The sequence below is a fragment of the Ambystoma mexicanum genome, chromosome 2p (assembly GCF_040938575.1).
Source record: "Ambystoma mexicanum isolate Mex_15411 chromosome 2p, UKY_AmexF1_1, whole genome shotgun sequence".
Taxonomy (NCBI): domain Eukaryota; kingdom Metazoa; phylum Chordata; class Amphibia; order Caudata; family Ambystomatidae; genus Ambystoma; species Ambystoma mexicanum.
The window spans coordinates 655,777,417-655,796,609 of NC_090923.1; the positions used below are offsets into that span (position 1 = coordinate 655,777,417).

Here is a 19,193-nt window from a genome sequence, read left to right on the forward strand (position 1 = left end):
GGTGCTAAGTCAGCCCCAGCAGCAGCAACTTTATCCTTGGCCGCTGCTGCAGCCGCCTCTAAATCAATCTGAGGCCTTGACCCACAAGACCCTGATGGGAGGCAGAATTTCTCAGCATCTGAACGAATGGTGGGGCATTACTTCAGATGCTTGGGCACTGGAAACAGTAGTCCAAGGTTACTGCCTTCCTTTTCAAAAAAGGCCTCGAGGTCATCCACCGGGAACCAACTCTGTCAAAATTCCTGATCCGCTCCTTGTGCAGGAAATTTTAATCCTGCTAGAGAAAGGTGCAATAGAACATCCTGTAGCGGAGAGGAACAAGGGTTGGTATTCCCCCTACTCTCTCATTCCCAAAAAGGACGGAGGATTGAGGCCCATCTTGGACTTAAGAAATTTGAACAAGTTCCTCAGGAAGGACAAGTTAAAGATGGTTACCCTTTCTCAGATCCTTCAGGCTCGCCAACGCCAAGACTGGTTGGTATCATTGGACCTTCAGGATGCTTACTTTCACGTGCCGATCCATCTCAAGCACAGAAGGTACCGGAGGTTCGCAATTGGCGGTTCTCATCCTCAGTTTCGAGTTCTACCATGTGGGCTGAGCTCCACCTGAGGGTTTTCACCAAGTTGATGGCAGTAGTGGCAGCAAGTCTCAGGAGAGGGGGGGGGGATTCATGTCTACCCCTACCTGGACGATTGGCTGATCAGGGCTTGTTCATCAAAACAGGCCCAGTAACACCTCAGTCTCACCTGCCACTTCCTTCACAAACTGGGCTTCTCCGTCAAGTACAAGAAGTCCCATTTGATACCAACCCAGAGACTCCAATACATCCGAGCAGTCCTGGATACCTCCTCGGGGAAGCCTCGCCTGTCATGATGCCTACACCCGGGCATCCGGATCGAGTCCATTAGCCCTGGGAGCAGGCATCCAGATACTCATTAAAACCCCAACAGCCCCGGCTGGGGCTGTTTGGATTCAGTCCTGGTGCCATAGACGCCAGGCTCATAGACTTTACTTACCTTATGCAGACCATGCTGCAAATGAGTCCAAGCCAACGTGAGGCCTGGATGGGACTATTTTATTACAGGGACTATTTTTCACTCGGGGTGGTTCTGGGGAACTTCTTATCTGCGACTACTTTGCAGGCTATTTAAACCACGCCCGAACAGCAGCCCATGCTTCGCGTTATTCTGCATCCAGCAGCGTGACGCTCCCAGTGTCTGCAAGTCAGCATCCAGTCTTCTGCCACGCCCGCCTCGAATCGAGAGCTCCTAGACAAAAGGAAAAGAAAGGAGAAGAGGTTAGATCACAGACATTATTTGATTCCTTACCCGATTCCGGACCCAGCACAGAGGCTGGAAAGGACATTATTTCAGCACGCGTCGCTTCGCCAGCAGCAGCACCGCGCTATACTCATCAGTCCACCGCATCTTTCGACTCGGCGCTGCCTCCATCATTTTCTTCGTCGAAACCCAGCAACTGGGGGGAAAACAAAAGGAATAACAAGGTGAGCCGAGAAAACCAACAAAGACAAACTCTTTGCCACCATAGGCTTACCTGCTTACCACCGGAGGTATTATTCTTTAATTCGCCGCATCTTCCTATGCCGTACCTATAAAGGGAGAGAAAACAGCAAGTTAAACTCATGCAACTTTTACCAGGCAGTGTTTGGTAATACAGACTCTTACCTGAACGCCATCAGCAGCCTCCAGGCAATATTCTTTTGGACCCAGCTGCAACCCAACGAGGGAATGGAACAAGAGTGAACATCGGACATATTAAACTCTTTGAACTTTATAGACACTGGAGTCAATATTCCTCCGGAACTCCTCCAGTACCTTCAACCCAGTGAAGTAACTGGTATCTACGGGCCCCTGCATGCCAGGCAGGATGGAGAGCTCATCATTTAAAAACATAAGGTGAGGTTACCAAAAGGGGATATCGGAGGTGATTAGTGGGGAGAACAAGAACTGTTGGGGGGCCATCACTAAAGTTCACGGTTGGCTAAATCCCTTTCTCCACTTGCAGGAGAATACTTCTACAAGACCAGCAGACAAGATTAGGCGGGCCAGTCCAGACTGTCATCTCTTCACTACGCATCACGTTGGTGGAGACCGCAGCTGTCCGGGTCAGATCGACGCCCCTGTGGGAACCAGGTGAGCATAACATCGCCTCCCGAGGTGAGAGCTCACCACATTCTGCAGATGGTAATAAAATTCCAGAATGCCCAGCGTCTTCCGGCCTTAGATTATCTGAGGTTGCTCGGTCTCATGGCATCCTGTATTTTTCGGTTGCCAGAGGCCCGATTGAGAATGAAATACCTTCAATGGATTGTAAGGACTCAGTGCTCCCAATTCTCAGGAAATATGTCTGACCAATTGCAAGTTCTGAGCATGTTAGCTCATGACCTTCAGTGGTGGACTTGCAAAGACAACATTCTCAGGGGACAATCGTTTTGGCAACAAATGCTGGAGATAACCGTAGTGACGGACTGCTCCCAGGGTGGGGGGCTCACACCAGCGATCTGACAATCCGTGGTCGTTGGTCTCCATCGGAGTCCAAACTACACATCAACCTTTTGGAGCTGAGGTCTATCAGACAGGCGCTGAAGGCCTTTCTGCCCTCTTTACCGGGAAATATTTTTCCTGATAATGACGGACAACACATTGGCCATGTACTACCTCAACAAGAGAGGAGGTGTAGGGTCACTACCATAGTGCAGAGAGGCAATACAAGAAGGAATCTCTCGGTCAGCAGTTCATCTAGCTGGAGAGCAGAATACGGTGGCGGACGCTCTGAGCAGGCAGAGCACAGTCTCCCATGAGTGGGAACTAGCTCAGGAAGTCTTTCAGGAGATCTTAACCCTTTGGGGAGCCCCTCAAATGGATGTGTTTGCGACCAGTACCAACCAGAAGTGCGAACTCTAATGCTCAAGGGCATTTCCCCCAAGAGGAGCTCTAAGAGACGCATTCGTAGTGGAGTGGGAATTTCCACTCCTTTACACGTTTCCTCCAGTGCCCGTCGTTCGTCATGTTATCAGTCCATGATCCTAATTGCCCCGGATTGGGCCAGGAGGATGTGGTACCCAGAGCTTCTGGACATGTCCATCTGCCCTCCAATACGTCTTCCACAAAGAAAATACCTTCTCTCGCAAAAGGAAGGTCGAGTTCTGCATGCAGAGGTCACAACACTCAGCCTTCACACATGGTTTCTGAGAGGCTGAGGTACAAGAATTGGGACCTCCCAGATGACGCAATGGAGATTTTGCTTTTGTCCAGAAGACCAGCAACCAAATCTTTGTATCAGTGTCATTGGAATAAGTTGAGTAACTGGTGCAAGGACACGAATGTGGACCCATTCCAATGTGGCACACCTATGGTACTCTTTCCGGTTGCATTTAGCTAATCTGGGGCTCCAAATTGGCACCATAAAAGGATACCTGGCAGCGCTTTCTATTTTTAAGCGCTCCTCTGAAGAGGTTTCCTATTTCAAAATACCTTTACTTGTTCAATTTCTGAAGGGACTTACTAATGTGTATCCCCCGGTCCCAGTCAATGTCCCAGCTTGGGATTTAAACCTTGTATTCAAGTTTTTAACATGTATCCCTTTCGAGCCCTTACATTCCTGCCTGTTAAGGCTCCTTCCCTTGAAACAGTCCTACTTATTGCATTGACATCAGCCTGCATGGTAAGTGAGTTGCAGGCTCTTTCATGCAAGCCTCCTCATACTATTTTCTATAACGATAGTAAAACCATCATTTCTTGCGAAAGTAGTCTCTGACTTCCATCTGTTGCAGAAGATAACACTACCAACCTCCACCCTCCTCCTCATTTGGGCAAAGAGGAAGGGAGACTACATAGGCTAGACCCAAAAAGGGCCCTAAGCTTTTACATTGGAAGAATGGCGAAATTTTGCCACGATGTTCAACTCTTCATTGGGTATACTGGTCCCAAATTGGGCCAGGCAGTAACTAAACAAACTATATCCAAGTGGATTACACTGGCAATTGCAGAATATTCTAATCTTGCAGGAAAGGCCCCGCCGGAAGGGCTACAAGCTCATTCCACTAGGGGAATGGCAACTTCTGAGGCTCTCCAAAGGAGTGTCCCAATAATTGACATCTGTTCTGCGGCAACTTGGTCATCCATTCATACATTCGTTAAGCATTACTGCTTAGACTCTTTCACCTCTCGAGGGGGACTTTTTACTAAAGCAGTGCTCTATTCTATTCATGATTAAAGGGTTAATTGATACTCCCTCTTCCAAATTGGCAATCCTGTGTGTGACTATCAAAGATGAGGAATACGTGGGTGGACACAATCCATTTTAAGAACAAGTTAATTACCACTTGTAACGTTCGACTGGATGTTCCTCCCACGTATTCCTCATCGCCCCACCCAGCCAACCCTGCTGTACACTTTACGTGAATTACACTCTGCGTTTCCCGATAGCTTGCGGTATGGGGTACGCCTGGTTAGTTCCTTGATAATACTGGAACCAATGAAAAACAGAACTGAAGCCAACAGGTGCTGCACCAGCTATTTATACTGCAGCTATTTATACTGCTGATGACGTAGACGCTAAACGGAGCCTCTTGAGTGACATCGACGCCACGACATCCGGTACAGCGCCCTCTGCCAACAAAAAATGTCCAAAGCAGCAAAGCTGACGAGATACGTATATCAAAGATGAGGAATATGTGGGAGGAACATCCAGTCGACAGAACGTTACCTGGGGTAAGTAACTTGTTCTTCTTGGTGTATTAGCGCCTTACAAATGCCCAATAAATACAAAATACAAATACACATTTAACCCAAGAAAACACCCAACACTGCACTACTTAAAAAAAAATACCCTTTATTAAGGTGACACATTATAAACTCTATCAGGTTAAAATAAGTATGTTTGATTATGCATAGTACATGATGGAACTGATGAATGTATAAAAATCAGCAGTGGTCAGGTCAGGCCCAGTCTAACCAGAATGCTAACCTGTAAATCCACTAATTAGTTATAGACACTATACATAAAGTTAAAGTCAGGTGGGTAGATAAGGGAACTTGGACACAGCAAAACATTACAAAGTCATAATCAGTACCCAAGACGCCACACAATCAATCACATTATTCGTAAACCTCTAGCACATTGTACCATGATTGATCAAAATGCACACTATATATTAAAAACATAAAGAGCCAGAGAGATGAAAGCAGAACTTCAATAACCATACCCATAAGGTACCAAAAGGCAAGAATACATTGCCTAGCATTTCGGCCTTTGTAGGTGGGACCAGACTGATTTGCAAATGCATATTTCTCCTCTGTGAAGTTTGCAGTGAGCTAAAACGTGGTTGTACACCCTCCGGAGGGGAAGAAATTCCATATGACAGGTTATTTGAACCATGTTCGTTCTCAGTAGAGTGGCTACCACACTCTTGTTAAGGCTAATCTTACCAACCCTTAATGCACCGAGGAAAAAAAGAGATACAGGAAAAACTTACAGTGATACAATGTAATTTAGTATTTAACATTGGCAGGAGTGGAATCTAAAAATATATTTAAAATCAGAGGCACAAGCTAATCTATCATTCCTTGGACCTAAAACTCCAGAGACACAGGCAAAATGTCAATTTCCAGAAAAGTACCTGAAACTGCCTATAATTACTTTTACGGGTAAGTGTTCAAGGTTCCATAGGAAATACATACGAAATACAGGACAGAGTCAGTAGACAGATCTGTGGACATGTCGGAAAGCCAGTTAAGTCCCAGTTCTACCCCACAGGTGCAGAGATAGCAACAACCGTCCCCAGGGCCCACCAGAGGAAGACCCTTAGAGATCCTTAAAATTCAAGACCCCGTAGACCCCGATGTAGCCCAGCACGATCCAGGCCCATTATAGGTCAAATGGAAAATGTGGTTGAAGCACAAGTGCAGAGATCTTCTACCGCAGACGACAGGGAACCCTGAAGGCTTACAACAATCTGCCAACCCAGCACACTGAATAGGTACTTCCTGTACTTGTTCCCAAAAAGTCTGTTCCAGGAAGATGAAACAACCAATGAGTACAGCTTTTGTTTTGGCGGAAACTTCAAGAATCCAGTCAACCAGGGACTTGAACCCCAAACTAACAATCATCTTGCACTGGCATAAAGAAGAACAATTGCCGTTCCATGGCATGAGATTCACCAGCCAGAGGTGAAAGGTACGACTAAGGTCGCTCCAGTAGGATGGAAGAACCTGGCCAGACAGGTACCGAGGCGTGAAGGACAAAGAAAGGTAGCACACCAGCAGAAGACTCTCACAAGTAAGACTATGGTGGGGGCGAACATGGATGGCCGCAACGAGGCGTGGTCTCGACTCCCTATACCGGTCCATATGACAGCAGCTTCCAATGGCTAGGCAGGATACCCGGGATACCCATGCAGTAAAAACGGAAAGCGGCAGTAAAACAGCCCAGAAAATGGTCCCTGCATAGAAAGTGGCACAGTGACACCCACTGGCTCCCCATCAAAGAACGCATAACATTCAAAGCACTTGCCATCACCCATAAATGCCTTGCTCAGACCGCACCAGAATACCTATCAGAAACAATACACCAAGTTCCAGCCCACAGACCAAAACGTGCCCAATACACACACCTTCTTGCAGTCCCAGCCTTCAACAGAGCCAAAGCAGGTGGCACCAGTTTTGAAGTATTAGCTCCTAAAGCATGGAACGAACTCCCCCTGAATCTCAGAAAAGAAGAATCCTTTACAGTATTTAGAAAAGCACTAAAAACCAAACTATTCAATTAGACTGACTTCTCTGTGCTTAGCTAGGACACTGTTCCAATGTAACACCGTTCTACTTGTACACAGCTGTAAGGTCGCACTGACTATTTTTTAACATGCCTAACCTACCTGTAAGTAAACATTCTGTAACAGCGCCACGATGCCCTTTGGCCGCTGGGCGCTTTATAAATCCAAATAAATAAATACATAAAGTCTGGTCCAACAAACAAAAGAGTCAGTAGAAGGACAATGACAGTCCCGGTAGGATACCCGACAGCTGGAAATCCGAACCTGAGAGAAGCACAGGACACAGGGAACAGCCAGTATGGCCAGATGTAGTTAAAATGCAGCAAAGGCTTCACGATGACGAAAATCCTCCAGCAGGTAAACAAACCTGCTGATATCACTAAAATCTGGCAGAATTCAAATGGAATTAGGTTTAGGATCAGGACCTCCCTAGATATCCCATACACAGAGGGGGTGGACTAATCCAGCCCACCAATCGCATAAGGGGGCTCAAAACAATGTTTTTGACTGCCAGTCAATTAGGTTGGCCCAAAAGCTACCTAACATTCAGGGCAGACCACACAGTTTGTGTATCGGCAGATCTAGGGCCAGCAACGGTTCTAACTGTAGTGGTGCCTCAAAGTGAGCCCATGTGTGTTCAATGGCCATTTGATGCCAGCCGCATGGTTTCCCCAAACAAAGGAATATCCAATAAATAAAATAGCCAAGAGCAGGACTTAAAGAAAAAACAGTAATAGTCCAATGACTACCAAAATGTTAAACATTGGGCTACTAATGCAGTGCATCATCTTGCACCAGGGTGAACTAAATCACAGCTGTCATCTGTCCCCAAAAGCAACGTAGGGTGATATAATCACCAATGGGCAAAAATATGTGCTTAAAGTGCACCCAGTCTTAGAAGCCTTATGAGTCGCCATGGGCCAAATACTAAAATAAACGTTGACTTCTGTAAAAGTCCCTCGTTACACATAACGAGGTCAGAGATCCTAAAACATAAAAGGAGGGAAAAACAAAATGTTTAGGGGTCCCTAAAGAGAAACCGAAGCATCTCCAAAATTGAAATCCTGCACTAACTACAAAACATTGTAAGTTTGCCAACTCTTTCTGTTTTAACAGAGTGCGAGAAAAATATTTACTCAGCGCCTTCAGGTTCATGACTCAAAATTCTGTCGATCAACTAATATAGAATATTTGATGTAAAACTTACAATATTAAATATGTGACCCCATCTTAAAGCTATGAAACACCATTCTATTCTCCATTCACGCATTACTGTACTAATATATGATCCATGTCTCATTGTTACAAGTTTCTTTAGAACACATGTCTCATTTATCAGGCTGTATATATGAACCAAACAATGCTTATTGCAAAATTTAACCTCCATTACCCAGTTATTAAATATTTCACGTACATCCTACTATTATTGATACAACATAGATAGTAAAAGCATTTTAGCCATCAAGAGTAGAGGCAACATGTGAACACATTTTACATACCTTACCAGGCCACAGCTTATAGCTTCATCTGACAACAGCTTCCTAGCAGTGAACGCCAGCTCATTCACCAAACTGCAAGTGATGGAGGAAAGACAACCCTTTGGGCATTAATTTCAAAAGATTAAAGTGTAAAGGAAAATTAATTGCAAGGTTACTTTCCACTCAAGTACACCACCCAGCCTACAGTCTCAACGCGTGATGGACAAAGCACCAATAAAAATTCAAAGACACCTCCCGAAGGAGAAAGTGTTATCAGTGACTTTAGAAACAACAAGCCCCAATTTCTCCTTTTAACCTCCGAGAGATGTAGTGGGTAGTAATAGCCAAAAACAATCCACAGACATTTAGACTTTAAATCATAGCTCCAATTCAGGAGAAAGAGAAAAATAGGTGTGAGGTATTCGCAACCATGGTACACCAAAGAGCTAACAGAAGAGAAGCTGGTCATCAGACTACAGACAAGTTGCTGTAGGGAAACTATATTCCGAGCAAAGACAACCGCTAAGGCAGCTATTTTATACCTACAAAAAGAAAATAAAGGCCAAACAAGGTTATTACAACCAAATTCTTTCAGCTGCTAAAATATCTAAAGATCAAAAGAGGTCCTTTGATATCTGTTTTACTCCAGTAACGACAGAATCACAAAGGTTGTGATGACATTGCAATTTATTTAATTGCAAATGTCAGCACAATCCATGATTATCTTTGTACCGGGGCCCAAATCCAGATGTAGGTCAAATCATGCCAGGTTGGGAGGAAACCTGCTTTTCTGCTCCTTTACATAAATGTTATACACTGGACATTCATGGGTTAAATGTGGCACAATGTGGAAAAAAGCCTCTAGCTCACCCTTGGATGTTGGCCTGCCAATTCTCTCAAAATGATTTCTCCATGTTTCTACTTAAACACCTACTTTCAATGCATCCTTGTAGGAAGGTATAATCTCACAAATATGGAAGAATACAACAGTATTGACTCACCATGGATCCTGAGGATTCAGCAAATAACTTTAGGCCCCTCTACAAACTCTCTTTTTGGGGTGAAGTGTTTGAAATCATTACAACATCCCAAAACCAAAATCATGTGAAGCAAGGCATAAAATAAGCAGTGTCGCATAGCAATTTGCTATGCAAGTCTGTAGGTTTGCGAATCAAATGTGCACTTCTGTAGCAACGTTAGCTACTTAAGTTGCCCTCTTCAATTAAAGCACTGCTTGCCCTGCATTCCTCTCTTGTCCTCGGTGCTTTCTTCACCCTCTTTTCCCTGTTCACTTCAAGTGCTAAAGGAGAGACAGTGCAGCAGTAATCACCTCCTCCACTTTAAATGCCAAAGGCATGTGTGGGAGTGGTAGGCAAGAATTTCCTTTTCAAATAATGGCAAGCCAGAAGTAATCGGGATGATGCTTTTATTAAGCTTTCAATATTCTGTCTGGCAAACACCAATATGTGTCAACTTTATATTTTTTTTTAAAAGACAATCATACAATTCCATTACTAAAATGTAAGTTGTTACATAATGCATAATTACAGTATTGAAACTGTAAAACACTGCATCACCTCCATGCTTTACAGTTAAGTTTAGGTTAGTGTGTCTACATTTCATAGTGTCAACTAAATTTCATTTTGTTGGGGAAGATGCATCATATTGACGAGTGAACACTTTTGTACACAATCACATGATCAAATGCTTTTGATGGCAAACTAGTTCTGTAATTTACAGGTTGCATACATCTTGAACCCATACTCCTCGATATTCTACATTATGACCCTGTTGCTTTATACCATGTACCCTGAAAATGAGATGACCACAAACTACAATATTCCACCTAGTTTTCCCAGTTCTCTGCCTGCTACTCAATCCACTCTGCCTAGTCTCTTTCTTGCCTCTTGTATAACGAATAAGCAAAGCAAACTAGATGCTTATGCAAAGTAGTGATCAATAGTTCCATCCAGTCTGTACACCTACTGCAATATAGAAACACTGTAGTTAGCCTACAGAGCTCGCTTTGCTTTATGATTGGATTATATATTACAACCTGCAGGAGACAGCTGGCCAAACTGTGTTCAAAGCCTATTTATCTTATCTATTTGTGTCCATTCATGTAGCTAACCTTCTACATTTTATAGACACTCATCAATGGCTCGCAAAGTCTTTTCGCCCACTCGCAGAGTAGATGCTATGAAGGATGAGTAGAATTTGCAAGAGAGGTTTGAAACTTTTATTTAACATTTACTTTGCATTAAATGTCAAATACAAGTTTCTGTGCATGGCTGGCCTCTAGGTGGCAGCAGTGTTCAAAACATCAGATGGGTGTGTAGTGACATGCACTCATTTTAAAGTTGTTGTGCTCCATTGCTATGGGTAGAGTGCATTTCTCTTAGGTTGTATATTTAAACTAAGTTACCCGACCTGCAGGTCTAGCTGAAGTTTAAAGAATTTGCAATGCGCAACACCTCTCACTGATGTCTTATTTCAGCGGTACTCAAAACTGCTGTATTGTTGCTCATTTCATGTCTTGGGTACATATAACTACTGGTACACAATTGCTAATCAAATGGGTCTATTTGGTAATCAAAAAAGATTTAATTAGCAAACTCTGCCAATCAATTTTTGGAAACTAATTTATGCCTTGTAAAGGTTAATAACTTACTGCATTCACATGAAGCCAGTTTAAGGCCTGGCAGAGGGACAGAAACAGTTGTCAATTCCATGATGCTATGTTATGTTATGTTGATTCATACCGTGCACTGTTACCACCGAAGCGCAGTCTCCAGGCGCTCACGTGGCTCTGCAAGAGAGGAGTGCTGGGTGTGTTAGTGAGGATAGGTTCAGAACCAGGAAGAACTGGCATCTGTGAGCGTTGTCTTGCATGTGGGAGCTGGTTCAGGAGGCCCTGTGTATTGTAACCGTACGGACAGGACTCATTGCCTCGGATGTGTGCTAGTATTTGTGTTGGTGTGTATGTCGTATGGTATGAGGGTGGAGTTGTGGTCATGCACACTTGTTAGTTGTATCCATAAGCGGTCCAGAGTAATGAATGGCTGTTGGGTGTATGACCATCTATTGTGTTGGTCTGTATTTATGTACTGTTGAAGGATGTATTGACTGTGTTCCAGGGAGTTCCCTCTAGTGTTGTTTCGAATCCTGGAGAGTAGGTAGTGATGCGGACATAAGATTCCTTCTTGGTGTGTTTATGTGTAGGTTGGCTAGCCCCTAGTCGGGTTTAGTGGCGTTGGTTATGTTGGAGGAGCATGTAGGGGGTAATGGGTTAGCAAGTTGGTCAGTTTGGCAAAGCCTCTAGTGTGAATATTAGGTTGCCGCGCAATGGTATCTACCAACGTTCTTGGCTGTGGTTTGTCAGCACATCTCGCTTCCACTCCATGTCGGGAGACTGAATTTCCCTTCGGGTAGTGTGTTCCTAATTACTCAACCAGGTTAGTCGTAGCCATTGGGTGTGGACCTGTTGTCTGGTTGGCTGCTGAATTGTTGCGCAGCTGCAGTTATAATAGATAGGCGAGCTGGTGTTCGGGCCGGGCAGCCCTAGTTCTGTGGGTGGGGAGGTTTGGTTGATGCTTAGATGTTGATGCTTTACCTGTCTGAGTTTTCTTTGGTGCGTAATTGCACATGGGTGCTATCCCTAAATCCGTCTGTTGATTGGAAGGCCTTCTCTACTTTGATCGTTCTAGTTGTTGGGCATGGCTGAGGGGGTGGGTGGAGTGGTACTGTGTTTTGGTCCTCTATGATATTGCTGCTGTTATCTGTGACCATGTCCCTTAGTGTGTTTCTTTTGGTTTGCATTGTTATTGCTGCTGATGTTCCTTTGCAATTGTCATTGTCTATTGAATAACCAGAATTTTAGTAGTTTCCTGAAGGTGATGTGGTCTTTTGTGGTTCTAAATTCTTTGGGCATGATGTTCCAAAGATTAGCAATTAGACGTACTGTTTTGCCTCTATTTGTAGGTCATCGCTTGATCTTAGGTCCCTTCTTGGTTGGTTATGGCTCATCTTGGCTTGGAGGAATTCGGCTCATTGTCTGTTCAAGGCTTTGTGGGCGATGCAGAGTGCTTTGAATCAAATGTTTTTCACTGGTAGGCTTTTCAGAGTTGGAGTGATGTGGCCTCTTCTGTTTAATCTTAATAGAATCCTGGGTGTAGTGTTTTGTACCCTTTTGAGTTTCCTGGTGAGTCCTTCAGGTATTCCTATGTAGAGGCCGTTTGTGTAGACCATTCTTGAAAGTATCAGGGGTATGATTGTAAGGGTACTGTAAGGAAAGGAGAGGTATGGGAGTAATCCTCAGAGTAGTGTTAGGAGGTAGAAGCATTTTTTGGTGATTGTGTCGACTTGTGGTTCCAGGGATAGACTGTTGTCCATGAGTATTCCTAGGTTATGTACTACGTTGGAAGTCTCCGGTTGTGTTTCCATGCCGACCAGCCTGTCCAGTTGTGGGTTGGTTGCATTGTTTTCTGTGGGTGAGATCATTATTTCTGTTTTTGCTGGGTTCGGTTTGAGGTTGGGATCCAGTTGTAGATGTCTGTAGATGTTGAGGCATTTTTTTTTGTTCCTTGCTCGTAGCCGTCTTCACAATCAGTTGTGTCTCCTCTGCGTAGTTGTAGGTGGTTATTCCATGGGTGTGAATGGTTTTCATCAGTGGGCAGATGTAGATGTTAAAAAGCAGGGGTGAGAGGCTGGATCCCTGTGGAACTCCGCAGGAGATATTTTTGGTGTTTGAGATGAACGGTGCTAAGTAGGTTCTTTCGGTTAATTTTGTGAGGGATGAGGTAAGCCACCTTAGTGCAGATTCTTGTATGCCACATTCCATCAGCCTTTTTATTAGGGTTGCGTGGCTAATTGTGTCGAAAGCCACAGATATATCCAATGGTATGAGGGCAGATTGGGCAGTGTCGCCTGCATTTATTTTCAGGTTGTCCCATATCGATAGGCGTGCTGATTCTGAAGTCATCTTGTGACCGGTCGAGTATTCTGTTTGTTTCGATGTATTTAAGGAAGGTCTTGTATACATGGTTCTCCAGGATCTTTGCTGGGTAGGGAAAGTTGGATATCGGTCTGTAGTTGCTTAGGTTTCTGCGCTTTCTGATTCCTTGTTTAACAGTGGTTTGATGTATGCTGATTTGAAGGCAATCGGTACGAATTCTGCTCTGACTGATAGGTTCATTAGGTTCCGGAAGTGTCTCACTGAGGTTCTGTGGTTGAGGATTTCTTTGAAGATGTCAGGGGGCAGGGGTTCTTTGGGAATCCTGTAAGATTGGTGTCCTTGATCGGTGTGGCAAAGGTTTCTTCTGCGATTGGTACTAGGCAGGAGAGTTTTGCTGTAGTCGGTGCTTCGCCCCTTGTCTGCGGTTCAGCAGTTGTGCTTGTATTAGTGTGGGTTGTGTTCATCTGTTGGATTGTTTCTATTTTTGATCTTAGGTGGTTGGTAACGCTGTCACAGTGCTTGCGTCGGGATGATGGCTTTCTTGCAGGATTTTTTATCTCAATGATTCTGAAGAGTTCTTTCTGTGGCGTGTTTGCTGATTTAATTCTTGTGGCGTAGTATTTATTTTTTTGTTGCTTTGAGTACTGTTTTGTATAGTCTGAGCTGTCCTTGGTATTTTATTTTGTCCTGTCGGTTGTACTGTTCTCGCCATGTTTTTTCCTTTTTGCGGTTGTTGTTTCTTTAGTTCTTTCAGTTCTTCTGTGACTCATTTTGCTGGCAGTTTTTTTGGTGTTGCTTTGAAAGGTTTTACTGGTGGTAAGTGGCCTAGGGCCTCGGTAATCGAGATGTTGGGTGTGTTTTCTGCTGCATCTGGGGTTGTTTCAGTTGGTTCTGTGGTTCTAGGTTGGGTTAAGTCTAGTAAGTTGTTCTTCGAGTTTCTTTTCTTGCTGGTATGGAGCATTTCCTTTTCGGCCAGTATGCAGGTTTGGAGTGTGATGTAGAATGGTAATGGTCGCTCGATACCATTGGTGTAGGTGGTGCAGATGCACATAGTGCTTTTGGAACAAGTTACTTACCTGTAACTGTTGTTCTCCAGCATGGGTCTGGCATGGATTCACATGCTCATGAATATTCCCCGTCGTCAGGTTGGGAATCCTCGGTAAAGAAAAAACCAGTATCAGTTTCGTTTCTGATCTGTCTTTCGTAGTAATAACCAATCACTGGTCTCTGCGTCATACTGACCACAGCCAATGACTGCCCTCTACCTAAGCACCGCCTCTGGCAGCCATCTTCAGATTTGGAAGCACGTGAAGTGGCAGTATGACCAAGTGAAGAGCCGCAGAGGGGTAGGCGGGAGGGTTCGCATGTGAATCCATGCCAGACCCATGCTGGAGAACAACAGTTACAGGTAAGTAACTTGTTCCTTCTCCAGCATGGGGTCTGGCATGGATTCACATGCTCATGAATAAAGAATACATAGCAGTACACACATGCACAACCACGGGAGGTGGCAAAGGCTCAACATTAAGCATTACATCAAACCCAACATTAAGCATCTTACCTCCTCACCAGGCTCACCTCAGGCGAACAGGTTGCGCAGCACTGCTTGGCCGACCCTGGACTCCTCCCTGGAATCCCGATCGACGCAGTAGAATTTCGTGAAGGTGTGCGTAGACCTCCATGTAGCAGCCCTGCATATGTCCAGCAGGGGCACACCAGAAAGGAACGCCGTGGTGGCTGCGATCGCTCTGGTGGAATGGGCTCTCGGACGGCCAGGCAGCGGTCGGTTTGCCAACCGATGACAGTACATGATACAGCCGGAGAGCCATCTGGAAATGGAAGCCTTCGAGAGAGCCTTCCCCTGATTGACAGGTCCAAATTCACAAAGAGTTGTGACGTCTTCCGAAAACACTTCGTGCGGTCCACGTAGAACTTCAGCGCTCTAGCCACATCCAGCGAGTGCAAAGTCCTCTCAGCCGGCGACGAAGGCGACGGGAAGAACACAGGCAACACCAAGGGTTTGTTGAGATGGAAGTCCGACGGTACCTTGGGCATGAAGGAGGGGTGCGTCCTGAGCACTACCCTTGTGTCGTGAAAAGTCAAGTACGGGGCCTTGCAGGAAAGGGCCTGGATGTCTCCCACCCGTCGTGCGGAGGTGATGGCCACAAGAAATGCTGTTTTCCACGACAGAAACTTCAACGGGGCCGAGTGCAGAGGCTCGAACGGAGGTCCCATGAGCTTGGTCAGCACCACGTTGAGCTCCCACGCAGGGGCCGGAGCCTTCACCGGCGGGAACGATCTGAACGGTCCCTTCATGAACTCTTTCACCAGATGATGAGACCACAAGGACGTCCGGCCCGTGGTTCTGGTGTATCGGGAGATCGCAGCAAGATGAATCTTGATGGACGCGTGTGCCAGTCCAGCTTTGGCCAGCGTCAGCAGGTACGGCAGTACCTGGGGAGCCGTAATCCGTAGAGGGTTAATCTTCTGTGCGTGGCACCAGACAGAGAACCTCTTCCATTTGTGTCCGTAGCATTTAAGAGTCGAGGACGCCCTGGCCTTTGCAAGAACCTCTCTGCAGTCGGCCGGTATGTCGTATCCTCCAAACTCTAGCGCTGCAGGAGCCAGGCCTGCAAGTTCAGCGATTTCGGGTTGTGGTGGAGGATGGCGCCTCCTTCCCTGGAGAGTAGATCCGCGTCCACCGGCAGCTTGCTTGGCGGGGACACTGATAAGTCCAGAAGGTCCGGGAACCATATCTGCCTCGGCCACGCAGGTGCGACGAGGATCATCCTGCACCGTGACCTCTTGAGCTGGTTGACGAGCCGGATTAGCAGTGGCAAAGGAGGGAACGCGTAGAGGAACAGGCCCTCCCAGGGGAACGAGAAAGCATCGCCATGCTCCTTGCCTGGGGAAACCTGCTGGCGAACCTCCGGCACTTGGAGTTCGTCGCCGTCGCGAACAGGTCGATCTGGGGTGTGCCCCACCGTCGGAAGAGGCGATCCACTAGATCCTGCCGTAGTTCCCACTCGTGGCACGAGCGCAGCTCCCTGCTGAGTGAGTCGGCGATGGTGTTTTTTATCCCTGCCAGATGAAACGGCACCAGAAACATCATTTGGGCGACGGCCCAATGCCACAGGTCCTGCGCCTCCTTGGACAGTGCTGGGGACCTGGTTCCGCCCTGTTTCCTGATGTAAAACATGGTGGTGGTGTTGTCGGTGAAGATCCTCACCACCTTGCCCTTGAGGGACGGAAGGAAGGACCTGAAGGCCCAGAACACTGCACGGAGCTCCAGGACGTTGATATGGAGTGACTTCTCCGTCGGGAGCCAAAGGCCTCTCGCGTGCAGATTTTCGGTGTGCGCTCCCCACCCTTCCAGGGAGGCATCCGTGGTCACTGTCTCCTGGTGGTCTGGGGTCCGGAAATCCATGCCCGCCGTCAGATGCACGCGGGTGCCCCACCACCGGACCGCTCGGCGGAAACTCTCATCGAGTGTGATCCTCTCCTCGAAGCCGCCCGTCGTTTGGATCCAGCGCGCGTCCAGGAACTCCTGTAACGGGCGCATCCGGAGCCTGCACATGGGAATGAGGTAGATGCAAGAAGACATCATTCCGAGGAGGGACTTGATGGACCTCACCTTGGCCGCGTCGGAAACCAACATCCGCTGTACCTTGCCCAGGATGGACCTGGTCCTTTCCTCCAACGGGGAGGCCAGAAGGGACACTGTGTCGAGCTTCGCTCCCAGAAACAGTGCGTTTTGCGCGGGAACCAGGTGGGACTTGGCGTAGTTCACGGAGAATCCCAGGTCCGTGAGAAGTTGGACGGTCCTTGCCGTGTGCTCCACGGCGAGCTCCCTCGTCTTGGCTCGGATGAGCCAGTCGTCCAGGTAGGGGTAGACGTGGATCCCCTCGCGGCGCAGCTGCGCCGCCACCGGTGCAAGGCACTTGGTAAATACCCTGGGTGCCGACCGTAGTCCGAAGGGGACGGCTTTGAACTGGTAGTGACGCCCTTGGACCACAAACCTGAGGAATTTTCGGTGCCCCTTTAGGATGGGAATATGGAAGTAGGCATCCTCCAAATCCAACGACGACAGGAAGTCTCCTTCCTCCAGCTGACCCAGGACGTGCTGGAGGGTGACCATCCGGAACTTCTGCGCCTTGATGAACTTGTTCAGACGTCGCAGGTCTAGGATGGGGCGCCATCCTCCCGTCTTCTTCTTCACGAGGAAGTATCTCGAGTAAACTCCGGAGCCCCGAAGCCTATTTGGGACGAGTTCGATGGCGCCCTTCCTGAGCAACGCCTTTACCTCCAGGAGAAGCTGAGGGATGTGAAGCTCTTTCCTGGCCACGGGGGGGACGCGCGGGCACCTTCTTTGAAACTCGAGTGCGTGGCCCTGGGCTAAGGCGTCCAGCACCCAACGGTCGGTGGAGATGGACTCCCACACGCTGACGAAGCTCGCCAGCCGGCCTCCCACCGGGGTGCTTCGGTGGGGGCCCGACCCCACGGCCGGTTCAATCCTGTTTCGACGAGGCTTTGCCGCCTTGACCTCCTTGGCGACGACGGCGGGGTCCGCCAGACTTGCCTCGTCCTCTGTAGGCCTCCTGAGACGACGAGCGGGCCGCTTGACGGTAGGTAGAGAAACCGCCGCCAGAACCTTTGGAGGCACCCTTGCCTCCGCTGCTCCGAAAGGGCGTCCGTCGTTGCTGTAGAACCCCAAGGGCCCGGGCCGTCTCAGTGTCCGCTTTAATGGCCTGAAGGGAATCGTCCACTGTTTTCCCAAACAGGTTGTTCCCATCGAACGGCATGTCCAGGACTCTGGTCTGTACGTCTTGACGGAAGTCCGTAGCCTTGAGCCATCCACGCCGCCTGAGGCACACGCCGTTGCCCAACTGGCGAAACCCAGTGTCAGCGATGTCCGTCGCAATAGTGATGGCGTGGTCCGACGCCACCTCACCTTCCTGCAGGATCTCCAGGGCATCCGCCCTCTTGTCGTCCGGTAGGAAGTCCAGCAGGGCAGCCAGTTTGTACCATAGCTCCCTGTCGTAGCGGGCCACGATAGCCAAGGCGTTGGCCGCCTTAATCGTCGTCGCTGCAGACGAGATGACCCTGCGTCCCATAGCGTCCAATTTCTTTCCCTCGCCGTCCGGTGGGGAAGTCGATGTGGAGGCCGCACCCCCCCCCCGCTTTCTTCCTGGCCGCCGCGGAGACGACGGAGTCCGGGGTAGGCTGCGCCCGGAGGCACAGGGGGGCCGCGTCCGGGTCCGGTACTTCTTCTCGTACCGGTCTCTTCTAGCTGGCGTCGTGGAAGGGTTCTTGAGGAGGGCGAGGCCCTCATCCCAAATGTCGTCCAGTAGAGGCACCGCGAGGACCGTCTTCCTCTTGGCCTCGCGCCGTTGATAAAGGAATCCTTCCTTTTTCTTCTCCTCAGGGCAGAGTTGGAAAAGCTCGGATGCCCTGGCGATCATGGAGTGGAACGATCCAATCTCGTCGGGCGGAGAAGCCCTGGTGGGAGGTGACGACGGGAGATCCTCGTCGTATACCTCGTCGTCCGTACCCGTCGCTGCCGTGTCAGTCCCCGTATCATCCCCTCGGGTGGGCGGGGAGGAGGGCTGGGAGGGTCGCGACGGCTGAAAAGGAGGTGGAGGGTGAATCCTTCTTTTCTTGGGCAGGGGAACACCAGAAGGTCCCGGTTCAGGATCCCCCGACGGGAGAGGTTCCTCCGTCGGCAACGGTAGTCTCGTCCTTATCTCTGAGCATAAGGACTGTATAGCCAACAAAATGGCCGCCGAGTTGTCTTGCGGCGCTGGCAGAGGGGAATCCGACGGGCGATCAGGGGCCCCGTCGGCACCCTCGACGATGTCGTCACCTGCGTCGGGATCCATCCCGACGGGCCGGTCTTCCTCCACGCCAAGGCCGTGGCTTAAGACCTCGATCAGCTCTTCCTCCGAGGTTGAAGCCGAATCTACGACG

General features: G+C 48.1%; 1 protein-coding gene across 3 annotated transcripts in view; it reads right to left on the reverse strand.

Annotated features, from left to right (window-relative positions):
* Window positions 1-19,193, reverse strand: part of ECH1 (enoyl-CoA hydratase 1) — a 435,952-nt gene that overhangs the window by 208,767 nt on the left and 207,992 nt on the right. For all 3 annotated transcript variants that reach the window (XM_069644207.1, XM_069644208.1, XM_069644206.1), the window contains exon 8: window positions 8,294-8,365. In XM_069644207.1, the coding sequence (XP_069500308.1) occupies window positions 8,294-8,365 (72 nt within the window). The remainder of the gene's footprint in view (window positions 1-8,293; window positions 8,366-19,193) is intronic.